The sequence below is a fragment of the Arvicanthis niloticus genome, chromosome 2 (assembly GCF_011762505.2).
Source record: "Arvicanthis niloticus isolate mArvNil1 chromosome 2, mArvNil1.pat.X, whole genome shotgun sequence".
NCBI classification, from domain to species: Eukaryota; Metazoa; Chordata; class Mammalia; order Rodentia; family Muridae; genus Arvicanthis; species Arvicanthis niloticus.
The window spans coordinates 55825691-55843140 of NC_047659.1; the positions used below are offsets into that span (position 1 = coordinate 55825691).

Below are 17450 nucleotides of genomic sequence, written 5' to 3' on the forward strand. Positions count from 1 at the left end.
TAGTTTAAGCAATCAAGTTACAAGATAATGGCTCAAGGCAGGGAACACAACAGAAAGAAATAAAAGAATAGTCCTCAGTGTTGGTCTGCATCAACTTGAAACTGTTCAAAAGCTAGCAGAAATTCAAATAACAGACAGTAGCACGTTGTTTCACCAAAGCAAACATGGGGTTGGGGGGGGGGCGGCATTTAGAAATTTACTACATAAAGCAGGAACTTATATGTAATATAAACAATGGCTACCCCCTTTAAAGTCATTTGCCAGACTGTGTTAAATGCTTTAAGGCATATTAAACTGTTCCTTCAGACAGGGATTCTTTTCACTTTAGACATAAGAAAAATGATGCCTTCAGATGCCAAATGATTTGCCTAAAATCTTTGAACTAGTACTGACCTACAATTCTGACGCTGAAGTCCACCCTCTAACCACTATACTACTTGTCATAACAGATGCCATGGCAAAACTAGGAAAGCCCCTATAGACTGGCTAAAAAGGAACTTAAACAGCTTCATGTTTTCCTTCTAATTCCTTCCTACAGCAGGCATATCAAGGGCACTCCTACAGCCACCCCAGCACTGCTACCAAGCCCACTAGACACATAGTTTTTAACCTCTCTCTTTTGACTTTTTATTTATTTGCATTGCATGTGCCTGTATGTTGGTGTTTTGCCTGCATGTATGTCTGTGTGAGGGTTTCAGATCCTCTGGAACTGGAGTTACAAACAATTGTGAGCTACCATGTGGTTGCTACGAATTAAATCCAGGCCCTTTGAAAGAACACCCTGAGCTCTGAACCAATAATCCATTTCTCCTGCCCCTAGACACACAGGTTTGTTTGTTTGTTTGTCTGTTTTTCGAGACAGGGTTTCTCTGTGTAGTTCTGGCTGTCCTGGAACTCACTCTGTAGACCAGGCTGGCCTTTGAACTCAGAAATCCACCTGCCTCTGCCTCCCAAGTGCTGGGATTAAAGGCGTGTACCACCACTGTCCAGGCTAGACACATGTTTATAAAGCTGGGAATCTTATTCTTTTACAAAGTTACTTTCAGGAACCATACACCATCCTTAATGAGAGTTGAATTAGCTTTAAAAGATTTGGGGTCCTGATATAAGTCTAAGGAAGCATTTAATACAAGTGAAAGTCAGTTAACATGTACCAAATAGGCTGTTTTTTCACTGCATATTTGATACTCTGTTGTCAGGCACCAGGAACAAAAATGGTATTTTCTAAACAGTGATGTTATATAACTGAATCTACTTTATTGCTGGTTTTCTCTCTCCTTGAGTGGCTGTAAACTACTTAAACAGAAAACAATTGTTGCATAGCCTCTTGTAATATTGTGCTCCCTAAGAACAAGTAATATCCATAACTTCAAATAATTTTGGTTGAATAATGCATGATCTTCAAAGTCTTGTGACAATGGCCTGTGTTCTGGTACAGAATCCCTCCATCACCTTTGCAGCCCTCTACTCACCAACAATACATTTGTTCTTAAGACCCTAAGATAGATAGACTTTATATATGGCAGTGATTAATATTTTCCAATTTCTTGGGAAATTAAAATGAAGACACTATACTCAAACACACAACAGGGAAATTCTGTAACAACAGAATATTTTTACACTCGCTGGTTTGTATTTTGGCTTGGAACTTGCTGTAACTGAGGATGAACTTGAACTTCCTGCCTCCACCTCCTAGGTACAGGAATTATAAGATAATATTTTTCTTAAACTGGATTTTAGATGTTAATTAAAAGGGAAAAAACATAAGAAAAATTTAAGTTAAAATTATTTGAAAAGATAGTAAGTTTTTCTTTCTTTTCTTTTCTTTTTTTTTTTTTTTTTTTTTTTTTTTTTGGTTTTTCAAGATAGGGTTTCTCTGTATAGCCCTGGCTGTCCTTGGAACTCACTCTGTAGACCAGGCTGGCCTTGAACTCAGAAATCCACCTGCTTCTGCCTCCCAAGTGCTGGGATTAAAGGCGTGCGCCACCACTGCCCAGCCAAGAATTTTTAAGTATACATCTGGTCAATGTGGGGATTTAAATTTTTTCCTATGAAAAGTAATGCTGTTTTTAAAGGGTTTCTACTGATTTCCTTATATTGGATCATAACAGAGCTTCAGACATCTAGGAAAAACATGGGCATCTTCACAGTTGAAATTTGAAGATACTGGAAATTCAGTAATTTGGACAGTCTGAAATTAAATGCTATTTACCAAAATGCACAGCTCAGCACATACAGAGACAAAATAAATGGCACCTATAATTATAAAACTAGTATGTTATCATTATAAGAACATTGCATTCCATCGGCATGCGTTGAAGCATGTAAGTAAGGCATTTGATTCAACATCTTAATGGGGGTGAGATGTACAGTTTTTTTTCCCTAAATCCAGAACTAAATATACAATTAATGCCTACAAAGGGGCCCGAAGAGGAATAAAAATGAGAACAATGGGGGTGCATCACACAGCAATCCTGCAGCCAACAGCAATGCCCTCTTTGATACACTCAAAGTCAGGTGCTCACGGCTTCCAACAGAGTTAAAATGCTTGGAGATGAGGCCAGTTGCTAAAGAAGGAACTAAAACCAGAAACATTTTTAGCTACAATGTTGATAGAGTAACTTTTTCTTAAAAGAATCTATTTTAGAAACTTAAAAATAATTGTTGGTTTTCATTAAAACACTCTCTATTCTCGAGTTCCTTTTCCTAAATGAAAGACAAGTGCTATTTGTAAGGCATGAAGCAAACTGGAACTAGTGCCAATCTCGGGGCAAACATAAGCAAGTTCTGTGGCAGAAGAAGGAAATCCGCCATTTCCTAGCAATCCCAGACAGTGTTTGTCACTCAGACCTTTAAAGTTTCCATTAACTAATCTGTGTTGTTTTTGTTTGAGACAGGGTCTCACTATATAGCCCTAGCCGGCCAGAAAAACACTTCGTAGACCTGGCTGACTTCAAACTCAGATACCCACCTGCCTCTGCCTCTTATGTACCACAATAAAAGGTGTGCAATGTCACACCTAGCCTTCATTAAATAATTTTATGGAATTGAAAAATAACTACAAGGCTCAAGTTTTTATATCCTAATCTAAAGTAGCTAGGAGTCTTCTCATCAACATTTTAACAGACTCAGGGGAAGGCTGAGATAAGACTTTTCAAATAGTCAATACATAGTACAATGATATGTATTTTAAAAACAAACACAGTTGTGGCACATGCCCTTAATCCTTGCACTGGAAGGGAGGCAGAGGGACCTCTGTGAGTTCAAGATCAGCCTGTTATACAAAGTAAATTCCAGGACAGCCAGGGCTGTTACACAGAGAAGCTCTGTCTTGAAAACCCAAACAACCAACCAAAAAGAATACCTCAGAATATAATCTGCAGAATAATTGTAAAAGAATATGACAGACTCTGAGTAAATTCCACATATAGTCATAACAGTTAACATGTTATCAATTGTATAGGTTCGACAACAACAACAAAGAAACCACCCAGATACCACAAATGTATACATTAAAACTATGTATGTTCACAGCACTATTATTCATGACTGAACAAAGTAAAAACAACACAAACGTCTATCAACTCATGATTGAATTCATAAAGTATTTTATATTTACGGTGGAATAATTGTCACTAAAAAAAGAAATGAAGTGTGAAATCTGCCAGTATCTGGATAAACTTGAAAAGCATAGTTATAAATGGCAGAAGCCAATCACAGAATATTACAAGTCACAGTTATATTTTCATAATAGCACTAGGCTAGCCTCTAGACTAGGCACAGATATTAGGTCAGTGCTTAGTGCTTGCCTAGGACTGAGAAGCTGGCAGGGAAAGAGGGATTCTGAATGCTCAGGAAGCAGAATTTCTTCTGGATGATTAACTGTTCTAAAACTGACCGAGTTGTGAATACACTAAAACCCAATGAACCTTTTAACTTCATGGTGGTCAACAGTATGGTACAGAATAATTTTGTAGAGATACTAAAAACCCTAAATCATACACTTCAAAGAGATAAATTGTATGGCATGTGAATCATATCTCAACAAAGTATCAAAAATTTCAATTTTGTGCTTTTAATTTTGAAAAGGGAAGTAAAACTATTAAAGAACAAAGTTAGCAGGGCACTATTATTACAAGCAGCCTGCCAAGCATATTAAGAACCATATTCTAAAACTATTAATCTATTAACTGGCCCTTTAAAATGTTTACTATTGCTAAACAGTTAATATGTACCTATCAGCTCCTAATAACTGTCCAAATTCTCACATCCAGTAAATGTGCCATACGAAAATTAACAATAACTAAATTTAAGAGATTTTCATGTCAGATACTCTATTAAGAACAAGTATATACAGAACTAAGTGACAGCTTTTCATTAACTCATTTTGGGTGAGTATGTAATCTCTCTGAAGAGACAGCAGATTACTGATCATCGGTAACTCATCTGTCCTTTCTATAGGCCATGTAACTTTTTCACTTCTGTGAGACAGTCTCATTGTGCAGCCCTGGGGACCTGAAACTCCCAATGTAGACTGGTCTGTCACCAAGAGCTGCCTGCCTCTGCCCAAAAGAGTGCATCACCACACCTGAAAGAGTATGTAAATATCTTACCACAAAGTGCACATGAATACATGTTTATTTGTTGTTGTTACTGGTTTTCGAGACAGGGTTTCTCTAGCCCTGACTGTCCTGGAGGTCACTCTGTAGACTGTCCTCAAACTTACAGAGAGCTGCTTGCCTCTGCCTTCCAGGTGCTGGAAGTGTGCCACCCCCACCTGATTTTTTCTTTTTTTTTTTTCTTTTGTTAAAGAATACATGTTTCCTATTCACTTTAATATTTTAATTTTTGGTTGTATAGAAATTATTCAATGAAATATCATGTCCTTTTTTTTTTTAATTATCTACATTAAATGCTTGTCTTTTTTAAAAGTGTATGCTCTCAGTCTCTTCAATCTCAACCAGGACAAAAACATAACAATTTATTTTTTAAAAAGAGTCTTAAGATTGGAGAGCTCATAGGGGGGAATTGTTAAAATTTTACATAAAACAAAAAGACAGCAAGCAAGAGTTGAAATATGGGACAAAATAATGATCTGTGAAAAGATTCCAATAAAACTTTTAAAAAAACGTTATAGTAAAACAACTCTTTCTAAAATTGCTCATTCATAAAATTACTATACAAAAGCTGTCCAAAAATAAACACACCAGGAAGACTAGCTATGACCAAACTGTGTAAGAGAGAGCTTCCACATAGGAACTAGAAAGGGCAGAAAGCCCATAACTTCCCCACTCCTAGAAGTGCTCTTGGGCGGGTAAACAAACACATTTTAAAAGCTGATTACTAAAGCAATAAAAGATCTATGAAGCCACTGCCAACTTCAGAAGAAAACTAGGTTAATGATGTAAGAATAAAAGATGCCCCAAATAGCCACACACATTTGGAGTGCTGTTTATCTATCCATGACCTATTCATATAAGAAAATTGTACAAGAAATTAAGCTTCAACATTTTCCACATAAAAATGTAGCTAGAGTTTTTCCAGTTTCAGAGAAACGAATGCTGTCTTTAAAAGCATTTAGCAAGGTCTAAAAGCTGTGCATCAAACGCTGTACACAGCGTTAGATTAACAGATAATTAACATTCCACCGAGCACTGCTGCTCTCATAGATGAGAAATGTCACGTAGAAAGTTGGGACAACTTACATTGTTGTTGCGCGTTTCTACAGCAGGAAATTTTCTGACTATGAATTTCACAGCAGATTCCAGGTTTTTGTCAATAAGGTAGGATGGTTTAGCCTTGGGATCTCCACATGCCTAAAAAAACAACAGTAATGAAAAAAAGTAAAATGTATCTTCCTAAAATCAAGGAAGCAAATCTGAAGTCAGAAATTAGAAAGGATTCTTGGTTTTGGTGAGCAGGTGATAAATGAACAGGCAAAGTGCAGGGGTTGTCACAGCTGAGAGATGCGATGGGAGACAGTACAGAGATGCTCTTCTACTGAAAAAAACGCATGGAAAGTTGTAAAGCAGTTAGCGCAGAACAGCAGTGAAGGAAAAAGCTCAAACCTAAAAAAAGGAAAAGAAAATGAAAACCTTTTTGGTTTGAGGTAGAATTGTATTCATCTGAAGCTGATAAAGTATTACAAAATTAAATATTAAATAGAGTCCTAAAATGTTTCTAAGTGTTATCAAATGAAGGCTTATGTTTGAATGTCTTTTCCAAAATGTTTTCCTCATTCGTTTCAACATTCAATTTGAATACAAGAGCCCTAGTTCAAAAGAACTGTAAGCTGCTACAACTGAGGTTGCTCTACCCTCCAGCTGTGCTGCCTGGTCCTCTGAGCATGAGCTCCAACGCTGTCCCCTCAGACCAGCAGCACCTCAGGCAAGGCACCTACATCTGTCCTCAAGCTCACAAGCACTGCAGAATGACCACATCAGCAGCCTCCTCTGCAGTGAACTGGAAAGCACTCTACAAATGTTACTAGAAAGCTTTAACAGGAACTACTGACAGCACAGTTACGGGACAACTGCTTGTGAAAGTGAGATGCTTTTTCTTAGGGAAATACTGAAAATCGTATCACTCCTATTTAAAGTTTTATTCCATTTGTAAACATATGCTTGTACAGCGATGTCTGCGGTGTGAGAGGAGATACAGTACTTAACCTGACCTTCTGATTTACTATGGCTATGTTGTAGATTACAGAAAGAGAAATTATGAAACATGAGACTGATCTGAAAGCGGGCAAGCGGGCAGAGGGAAGGTGAAAAGCTTTGCAAACCTTCCAAACTTGTCCTTGCTGGGGAAGCATTGTAATAAAAAGAGAGAAGATTACGTGTAAACAATGATTGTCAAATTATGACATACTTTTTCAGTAGAAAACTTATGCACTGCAGACTATGAGTAACAATACAAGATGAAAACTGTATGGTGCTACAATTTATAAGGTACTTAAGTAGCGAGCTCTATTAAACAATAGATTTATATAGTTTATACTATGCATATAGATTTCACTACTACTGTGTAAGTGTATAACCATGTCAGTATCTTGGTGGTCTTGCTAAACCAACTTAAAATAATACTAGAAAGAAGAAAAAACAAGGACTACATGCAGCTATAAAAATAGGTGCAAAACCAGCAGTGAAAGTTTACATACCTTAAAAAGAAACGGTAGCCAAGAATAAAAATAATTAATTGTTATAGGATGAACTTTGTACTTTAGCTCAAATTAAAACTATTTTTCAAATACCACCTAGCTTCTAAGCCATTAAAATCATTCCTATTTTTATAAATGAAAATAGGAACACAGTACCAATTCTCAGTATAATTAAATCTAACAATTTTTTAAAATTTAGAACTTAACATTTAATGAGTCTGACAAGGCTACTATGCAAATCCATTTCTATATAATATTAGCATATTCTGACTTTCCCTCAAACTATATTTCTTAAATAGTTTCTTATAGACTAGTTTCCTAATTTGTCTTTTTTTCAAGATATCATGTACAACATAAACTAGCAACCAAGACTCATACAACTAAGATAATGCCCATTAAAAAATAGCTACAGATTAGCATGTCCTTATATAAACCAAGCTAAGACAGTACAGAATCCTCAACTGATTCAATACATTGTCTTTTCATGATGTATATCTTTTATATTCTACTTATTTAAAAATCTGGGTATCCACTTTAACAGTATAATCAACAGTATTGTCAGCTTAACAATCAATAAAAACAATACCCGTTTTCCAAGATCACAAAAGAAATATGCCTTCTTATACTGACAAAATGAAAGAAGGAATTCCATTTCAATAGAAAAAATAAAATTGTATATAACTTCTTTTACAATTCTTTGCATGCTGCTCAGTGATCCATATGTTGGATGTTGCATCCGGAGTTGATGACAGATTCTGCTAAAAGCAGCTAGGCTTCTAATCTCTGACTCACTAGCTCTGGGGCTATATTTTATATATAAAATTTCTTAGTCTCAGTTTCTTTTTCTGTAAGATGTGGAAGGGAGATTACTTACCATGTCATTAACAGGGTTTGAAGAGCTTAGGTAATCCATGTAAAGCATTTAGCAAAATGGCTGAGACATAAGTGCTCAAAAATGTCTGCTGTTATTAGGAATGGCTATAGTAAGGTTATGATAATCACCTAGAGGTCTACTATGGAGACTATCATCAGTAACGTCTATGTCATGGTATCTGGACCGTTTAGTATAACTTCCTTACCAACTGTGATTCCTCCTCTCAATCACTCACCCTACGTCTAACATACTATATTTGTTTTACTTATAGAAAGAATATAGCTTTGTGCTTTATTTTGGGGTTTAGGTGCTGAGGACTGAACTCAGGAACTCAAGTGTATTAAGAATAAACTCTATCATCACATCCCTAAAGCCCAAGAATATGAGTTTTAAAGCAGGATGCCTATGTCCTGACTATGCCACATAATAACTGTGTAACCATGAGCAGATGACTTTATCTTTCCTATCTTGGTGTCTTTATCTACTAAGCTGAAGATAATAGTTACAACCTGCCCTAAAAAGTTTTATATTCACTACAGGGGTGTAGTACTTGTGGGGAACTTACAGGTGTATTTTGAATACAATGAATGCTTTAAAAAATTAACACAAAATAAGGACTACACGGATGTTCCATTCCACTTTCTCTAAAATCAACCTACTTGACATATTTACTTAATAAAAAGAAAGATACTTAGATGAGGAATTCTCAGGAAAAAAAGTACAAGGAAAACTAAACTGTGATCTGATTAAGTTATCTGTTAAGATACCTGCTAGCAAGAAGCTGTGACTGTAACTCAGCTATGGTTTTCACACAATACTACCACAGTAGGAAATTACTAACTCACCAGAAATCTATCTATAAAGACTAATTCATAAAAACAATTCATTTGGGGGACAGAAAACTTGGAAGAGAATGATTTATACTGTTTTAGAACAGAAATTGTCAATATATCTGAAAGTATCTCATGCTATCAAAATTATAATTAATCCTTTACTTTTGAGTAGTCATCCAGGAAATACAAATTTTTAAAAAAATAAAAAACATCACTCTACTTGGCTAAGCCTAAACCTCAACACAGTAACAAAAAGAGCTGAGAAATGGCTCAACAGGTCAAGTGCAAGCATGAGGACCCGAGTTTAGATCCTAGTAACCAAATAAAAGCAGAATGCCTGTAACCCCAGCACTGGGGGACCAGGCAGGAAGAGACAGGCAGATCCTAGAGTCTGGATGGCTAGCCAGATTAACCTGAATGCCATCTTGGTAAACTGGCTACATGATATGTCCAGCATACTAAGCATTGCACAGCACTGCCCCCAACCCGTCTCCAATTTGGATGCACACTACAGAAAGAAGGGGGGGGAGGGAGAGGAGGGAAGGAAGGGAAGGGAAGGGAAGGGAAGGGAAGGGAAGGGAAGGGAAGGGAAGGTAAAGGAAGGGAAAGGAAGGGAAAGGAAGGGAAAGGAAGGGAAAGGAAGGGAAAGGAAGGAGAAGAGACCTAAGAGATGGGAAAGAAAGAGGACCTGTGTTTTGGCCCGAGTGACCCATAGCCCATCTGATTTAATTAAGGATATTATTGTGTTATAGGTGAATATAAATCATAAATCTTGGGAAAATCATGATCTAAGGGGTTCAAACCATTATACCCTTTAAAATTCTTTACTAAAATTTTCCATGATTCTGGATTTCCATGATTCTGGATTTCCATGATTCTGGATTGGAGAGAGAGCAGTTAAGAGCACTTGCTGCTCTTGCAGAAGACTCTGGTTCGATTCCCAGCACCCACACCTTGGTTTACAACCATTTGTGAACTTCAATTTCAGGGGATCCAAATCCCTCTTCTGAGTTCCTCAGCACAAGGCACACACACGGTACACATACATAATTACATGCAAAACATTCATACACACAAATAAATTTAAATTTTTTAATAAAAAAGTTAATAAAATTTTAATGACTCAAAGTTTCTAACAATTATTCAATTCACAAGAAGATAACTATGTCAGTACACTCCTTATATTTTTGAGTTCTGGTATATAGACTATCTCAGTTTATGAAACTTTTTTAAGTCATACACTGACATACTAATGCTCATTATTAAACAGATCTTTAAGTAACTACTGCAAAACATACTTCTGTATGAACAATAAGTAGATGTCCAATTATAATGTCAAGTAGTAAAAAGGGTATGTAAGATGTTTCCTAAAGGTGGAGCCAAACTAGATTTAATAGGAGGGGTCTAAGCATTTATGAAGTGTCTGCTCTGTTCCAAGACCCAGAAACAGCAGCCAGCATTTATTATATTTATTCTTTATTTTTAAAGCTTACTTTTATTTTATTCATATGTATATAAGAGACAGACACACACAGAGAACACACACACAGACAGAGAGAGAAGGAAACAGAGAAAAAGAGAGACAGATAGCGAAAGGGCTATAGGTACCTGCAGAGGCCAGAAGACGATGCTGCCCCACTCAGGTTGAACTACAGGTAGTTGTGAGCCAGATATGGATGCTAGGAACCAACCTCACATCCACTGGAAGAGCAATAAGAGCCCTTATTCAGTGAGCCATCTCTCCAAGCCCATTTATCCTTTTAACAGGCACTGTACGAATATTTCACATAAACATATTTCTCAAAATATGAAGTTATTAACATATTGCACATCATGGAAGAACTGGAATATCTGATTAGAATTCCAAAAATGCTTTCTTAGAAGAAGTAACAAAATACTCAAGGGAGCAAATATGGAGAAAAAACGTGGGACAGAAACTGAAGGAGGGGCCGTCTGGAGACCATTCCACCTGGGTATCCATCCCATGTGCAGTCACTAAAGGCAGACACTGATGTGGATGTCAGGAAGTGCATACTGACAGGAGCCTGATATAGCTGTCTCCTTAGAGGTCTGCCAGAGTCTGATATATTCAGAGGCAGATGCTCACAGCTAACCACTGAACTGATCAAGGGGTTCCCAATGGAGGAGTTAGAGAGAAGACTGAAGGAGCTGAAAGGGTTGGTGGCCCCATGAGGAGAGTATCAATACCACCAACCAGAGCTCCCCAGGGTCTAAACCACCAGCTTGGGAGCACATAGGGAGGGACCCATGGCTCCAGCTGTATATGTAGAGGAGGATGGCCCTGTCGGACATAGATAAGAGAGAAGATCCTTCCCATGAAGGCTGGACGCTGAGTGTGGGGAGGTAGGAGTGGGGGGCACATCCTCATAGAAGCAGGAGGAGGGGGATGGGAAAAGGGGTTCCTGGGTGGGGGAGGGAGAATGGGTAAGGCGATAATGTCTGAAATGTAAATAAAATATTCAATAATAAAAAAAAAGAAAGAAAATGCACTTTGAAGTAATCTAGTTTATATGAAAAAAAAAAAAGATTTCAAAAATAAAAATCAGTATTGCTAATGACTGGAGATACACCGCAGTAGTAGACAGCTAGTATAGATCAGAGTGGCTAGTAAGGCCAAAAGATGGCCAGGCAGTGATGGCACACACCTTTAATCCCAGCACTCAGCACTTGTGAGGCAGAAGGAGATTCTCTGACCTCAAGGCCAGCCTGGTCTACAAAGCAAGTACCAGGATGGCCAGGGCTATACAGAGAAACCCTACCTCAAAAATTCAAAACCAAAAAAAGGGGTAAAATATGTAGGTTATTACCTAATAGTCACGGAGGGCAAGTATATACCATGAAGACATTGTATGACTTCCAAAAACTTCGCTATGGCCTAGCTGACAAAACTGAACGCTGAAAATGAACAGCTGTCAAGAAAAACAACCACAGGCATTGACAGCACCACTAGGTGCTTCCATCAGTGGTTCTCAGCATCAGAACTACTTTTAACTCATCAGAGTCAAGCCAAGATCCAAACATGTTTACGTTTCTCCAAGAGAATTCTAATGTGTACTGAAAAAAAGATAATTTAATTGTGGCTAAGAACTACTAATCTCTCTTTATAATTTATAGCCTAGGAGGATAAATAGTTTGTCCAAGGTTAAAACAAATTAGTATTAAAACTTTGCCTAGAATGTCACTCTCAACCCACACAAATGTCATAAGACTTGGAAAAAGAAAATCTAAGTACAAGGAAGTATAATTTGTATTCACATAAAAAAATAATTCTAAGGTTGGAGAGATGGCTCAGCTGGTAAAGACTCTTGCCACCATACCTGATTACTAGAGTTCAATCCTTAGCACCCACATGATAGATGAAAAGAATAACCTTCCCCAAGATGTCCCTGACCTTCAACACTGGTGTACACACACACACACACACACACACACACACACACACACCACATTAAAAAAGAAAAAAATATTAGCTAAGGTATTTTATTACATATTTTGTATCTTTATCTATTCTACTTATCAAAAGTTGTGGAATTTAATTTTCAATTCCTGCCTGTGCACTATGCACATGCCTGGTACCTCTAGAGGCCAGAAAGAGTGTCAGATCCTCTGTAACTGAAGTTAAGAACAGTTGTGAGTTATCAGGTGAGTGCTGGGAAACAAACCCTGATCCTCTGGAAGAGCAGCTAGTGCTCCTAACTGCTGAGCACTTCAAACACCTTGTCATTGATTTGTTGTGTGTGTGTGTAAGGGGTGGGGGATGAGGCTCACACGTGCTGTGGAGCACACGTACAGGTCAGAGGACAGCTTCCCAGAGTCATTCCGTTCTATCCTTCCACCATGTGCATCTCTTTGCTTTCTCCTTTTTTGTTTGTTTATTTTTTTGAGACAGGGTTTTCTGTGTATCCCTGGCTGTCCTGGAACTTGTGTAGACCAGGCTGGCCTCAAACTCAGAGATCTGCCTGCCTGTTTCCCGGAGTGTTTGGCACTACTTCCCAGCTATTATATAGATCTGAAGGATTATTCTCAGGTCATCATGCCTGGCTGAAGTCAGGACACCTCTACTCACTGAGCCAACTCACTGCTTCTAAAATGTGCATAGTAGTTTCTTTAGAAAACTGACTCTGAAGAGATCCAATTTACTTTTTACATCTGAAAGGAATATGTAACTAATATGTGATACTCTTACAAAAATATATAAGCACAAGAATAATTTCCCTTTTTATTGTGGACTACTTGTGATGAAATTTTATGGATCTGGATGAAAAGATCATTTTCATCACATTATTAGTGTATTAGTGATTATTAATGGAGATCTCTGTTTGCTTTTGTAATATATTAAAAGGATGGAAAATTTAAATTTTTAACTCAAATTTCTTTGGTAAGATATATTTTTGCAGGTTACATTTATTTTTCCTTTGTGATTTTAAGTGGGTTGAATGTAGGTGTATGCATATGGAAGGACATGTAGAGGCCAGAGGTCACAGTTGGTGTCATTCCTCAGGAGTTACTTTTTTTTTTTTTTTTTTTTTTTGAGACATGGTCTCTCACAGGGACCTGGGGCGACACAATCTGACTGATTAGGTTGAGCTCCATGGCTAGCCACCAAGCTCCAGGAATCCACCTGTCTCTATCTCCCTGGGGCTGGGATCACAAACCTGGCATCTTAAGCCAGCACTGGGGATAAACTAATGCTCTCAGGCGTGTGTAGCAAGCCCTTTACCAGCTTAGCTGTCTCCTCAACTCCTTCTATGGTTACTGTTAAGATTTAGTTCCTGATGCATTTCAATGTTTACAAGGTGAAAGAACATAAGTAAAACTATCAGAAATAGAGCACTTTGCTTAAAATGGGGAGTATACTTAAAACACAAAGTTAGAATGAAGAGAAACAAATGAAATTTTTCTTCTGTAATTTTCATTTTCAAAGACAAATAGTGAGGTTGGGAACTCAGCTTGGTGGCCGCCCACCTCTTGCACGCCCAGGTCCCGGACTTGGTCCCCAGCGCTACCTGGGGTATGAATCACAAAGTCAAAGATTAACTTTGTGTAGTGAAAACCTATGTAATCTGCAGTACAAGAAATGCAATTAGGAATCACAATTAACCTAAGTTTGTTTCATTACCAGTACTCAAACTGTTTGTTTAATTAATAGTAAAATAATAGTTCATTAATAGTAACTACACGCCTAAAATTTTTACCCACTGTTTTCAATATTGCATTCGTTAGTGAATACACTAGGATTGTAAGAGTTGATATTATTATTAAGAATTTAGCAATATTATAGGTTTTGGCATACTTGCATACTTAATTAGTATACAAATTAGATTTGTCAAATACTTAATTAGACAATGATGAAACTATTCTCTGTTAAACCATAATAATGTAGTATTTTAACATTTAAATTGCTAATGTGTAAATAGATCTGTATATATGATTACATGTATATGTGATTTACATAGTTAAAGCATAATACTATAGTATTTTAATAATATCAAACTTCGTAAAATCTTAAATTGTTAATGTGTAAATAGATCTGTATATATGATAATTTCAAATAATCTCTTAAAAGAATAGTTCCTTATAAGCTAATCTTTTAGGTAGTCTCAATGTTGAGAGGGCTTCCTCCCTACTCACCCATCTACTGGATGTTTTCTCTAGCACTGGAGAAACAGGTGTATTACCTCCCGTCTTGTCTTGATAGGAGAGAGATGTGTACCTAGCTAACCAAAGGCAGTGTGTAAGTAGGACTGTGGAAGACTTGAGACTCTGGGAGATGTGAGGCTAGGTTAGATGGGAAGATGGGTAAGACCATTTATGCCAGGTTTAGTAGATCACAAGCATTTCAACTGCATTCCAGGGGCTCTAAGACCTCCTAGCCTCAGTTTGCATCAGGCATACGTGTTACAAACATGCATGCATTCAAAACACTCATATATGGAAAGCTCTAAAATCTAAAAGAAAACATAAAAATAAATAAAAGACTGTGATTTATACTGTCCTAATAATGTAGACAACATGAACCTTTTATAAGCACATGGTGAACAGATCTTGCTTCTCTGGCAAAAAATCTGAACAAATGTTTCACTCTGTAGCCAGCTGGGAAGATATAGACAGGCAACTCCACAGGCTAAAAGATTCAAAGTCAATCTAAAAGGCCAGCAAAATGGCTCAGAGAAGAAAGACACTTAAGCCCGGTGACCAAGTCTGATCCCAGGAACCCTCAAGGTGCAATAAGAACATTCTTACAAGTTTCCCTCTAACCTTCACACACACCTGCTCTCTCTCTCTCTTCCTCTCACAAAATAAACATCAGATGCATTTAACATAAACACAGAGTCAATTTCATCGAGCTCTGATCAAAGCCTTCTGTGCTAGATAATGCCCTAAGTATTATTCTTCCCAAAAGGAACTCCCAAGCCAAGTAGGCAAAATATTTCAAAAAGCTATAAAAATACGTAAGTGCTGAAATGTACAGCATTTCTATAACTCATTCACCCATTTTCCATTCTAGTCAACACAAGAGCCTGAAGTTTCTCAAAACAGGAAGTGAAAAACACTTTGAAAAAAAAAAAAAAGGCAGCGAACTGGATGGAATTATAAATTTAAATGGTTAGAATTCCAATGACTATTAGCCATGAAAATAAAGTATTAAAGTCTGTTTATACTTATACTATAAAAATGTTTAGTGACTTGGCCAAATTAAAGAAAGTATTTTACTCAAATACTCAAATCACTTTTAATGTTACTCTCACTTCCTCTTCTAGAAACCATCATAACCATTTCCTTTAACCACAAAACCACAGGTCTAGTAACTTTTAGTAACATTTGACTTGCTGGGGTTTCGATTTAAAAAACAAACAACAACAACAACAACAAAAAACCGTCCATACAGAACTCGATTTCCAAATTTCATAAGTAGTGAAATCCAAAGGCTCTCATCAATGCAACTTACACTAGCTTAAATTCTTTCTAACCCCATGAAGTTATGATGAAGGGGTGAATGTCATAGTCGTGGGACAAACTCAATGGGTTCATCCTAGCTCCAAATTGTGCAGGGTTTAGAGACAATCATAAAAACTAAGTGAGTAACCAAAACAACACAGCTATCCATTCCCAACGTTTAGTATTATTAACTTAAAGCAGTGTGCTTCAGAATTGCAGTGTCTAAAGAAAACTATATAAACCGAATAAAACAAGTTTATACTGGAATGTTTTGATTCTAAATTTTAAAAAGAATCTTTAGCATACTCACAAACAACCTATATTCTATTGCTATGGTCAAAAGGGTATTTCACATTACATTTTTTTTTTATAAACGAGATTAGGAAAGATCTGACACAGATACACAGAACCCCACAAGGATGTATTGGTATAAACTATACCAAAAGGAAACTTTTTCTCTTTACCAATTTCAATGAGGCTTATCAAAGTGGTCTTAAAATAAATGGATTTGGGGTTGTTTTCCTCTAAGGTAAATTAATGGCAATTCTTCTTTTCTACCTTTAGACCTACTTTTCTTCACTTTGATTTAACCTTCCACTCCCTAATCCGAAGATACTCAGATTTTCAATGGTCCACTGTCAAGTTGCTCAAATCATAGTACTATGTTGCAACGGAGATAGCAATGCGATCACACTCGGTCTTTATTTTATACAGCCATTGTACTTTAAGGAATGGTGCTTTGCTGCTAATCAGATGGGGTAGGGAAAACTAAAATGAGGAGGAGTAGAGAGGAAAGGTGGTTATTCCTGTTCTAGTGACTCACAGCCTACAAGTATTTCAGACGAAAACCGGTTCCACCCTCACTTCCCCCTCCTGTCCATCTAAAAAATGAAATTATCCCAAACGTCAACTCGCTGTCGGGGGCTGGGGGGCTTTATTCAGGGAACGAAAAATCAAGTGGCCAAGTGGGGACCGGAGGGTCGATCGCCGCATTCCCACATTCGCACGCCAAGAACCCCGGGCCCGTTCGCCGCAGCCCGGGAAGGCCGCGCGCCCTCCCTCCCTCTCCGCAAACCAGCGCGCCGCGGCGGCCATGCGCGGCCCGACCGGTTCCCGCCGCCGGGAGCCGGGAAATGGCTCCTGCCTGCCCGCCCCGCGGCTCACTCTAGGCCGCGGCGCATCCCGGAGGCGCCACGCGAGCAGGCCGAGCTCGCGCCCGCGGCCTTTTCCCCCGTCGCACCCCGCCCGGCCTCGCCGGCCCGTGCGCACCTTCTTGATGTTGTAGAGGCGCGTGAGCATGCCGACGCCCCGGTCGTTGAGGATGGTGAGCTTCTCCGCCAGCTTCTGCTGACTGGGCTGTAGCACGGAGCGCGACATGGTGCGGCCGCCGCCGCCGCCGCCGGGCGCGCTACTCCCCGGCTCGCCGCCTCCCTCAGGCCCGCCCGCCCGCCCGCCCGCGACCTCCGCCTCAGCGCGGCGCGCCCATGCCGTGCGCCCACCCGCGCCGTGACACAGCAGCCGCGGCGCTCGCTTCCGCCCGCCGCCCTTCCGCCTCCACCCGCGGCGCTCTCCGCCCCAGTACACCCCCCACTCCCGGGCCGCCTTTCCCGGCTTCTCCGCTAGG

At 38.7% G+C, this 17450-nt stretch overlaps 1 protein-coding gene across 4 annotated transcripts in view; it reads right to left on the reverse strand.

Moving 5' to 3' along the window:
- Window positions 1-17240, reverse strand: part of Nckap1 (NCK associated protein 1) — a 79518-nt gene extending 62278 nt beyond the window's left edge. For 2 of the 4 annotated variants that reach the window (XM_034494202.2, XM_034494201.2), the window contains exons 1-3: window positions 17096-17235; window positions 6785-6802; window positions 5706-5816 (exon numbers count right to left, since the gene is read on the reverse strand). In XM_034494202.2, coding sequence (XP_034350093.1) covers window positions 5706-5816; window positions 6785-6802; window positions 17096-17203 — 237 coding nt within the window. In that variant the 5' untranslated portion in view covers window positions 17204-17235. Of the gene's footprint in view, window positions 1-5705; window positions 5817-6784; window positions 6803-17095 lie in introns of all 4 variants that reach the window. The other 2 variants (XM_034494204.2, XM_034494203.2) reach the window with 1 other exon arrangement.
- Window positions 17241-17450: the final 210 nt, after the last annotated feature.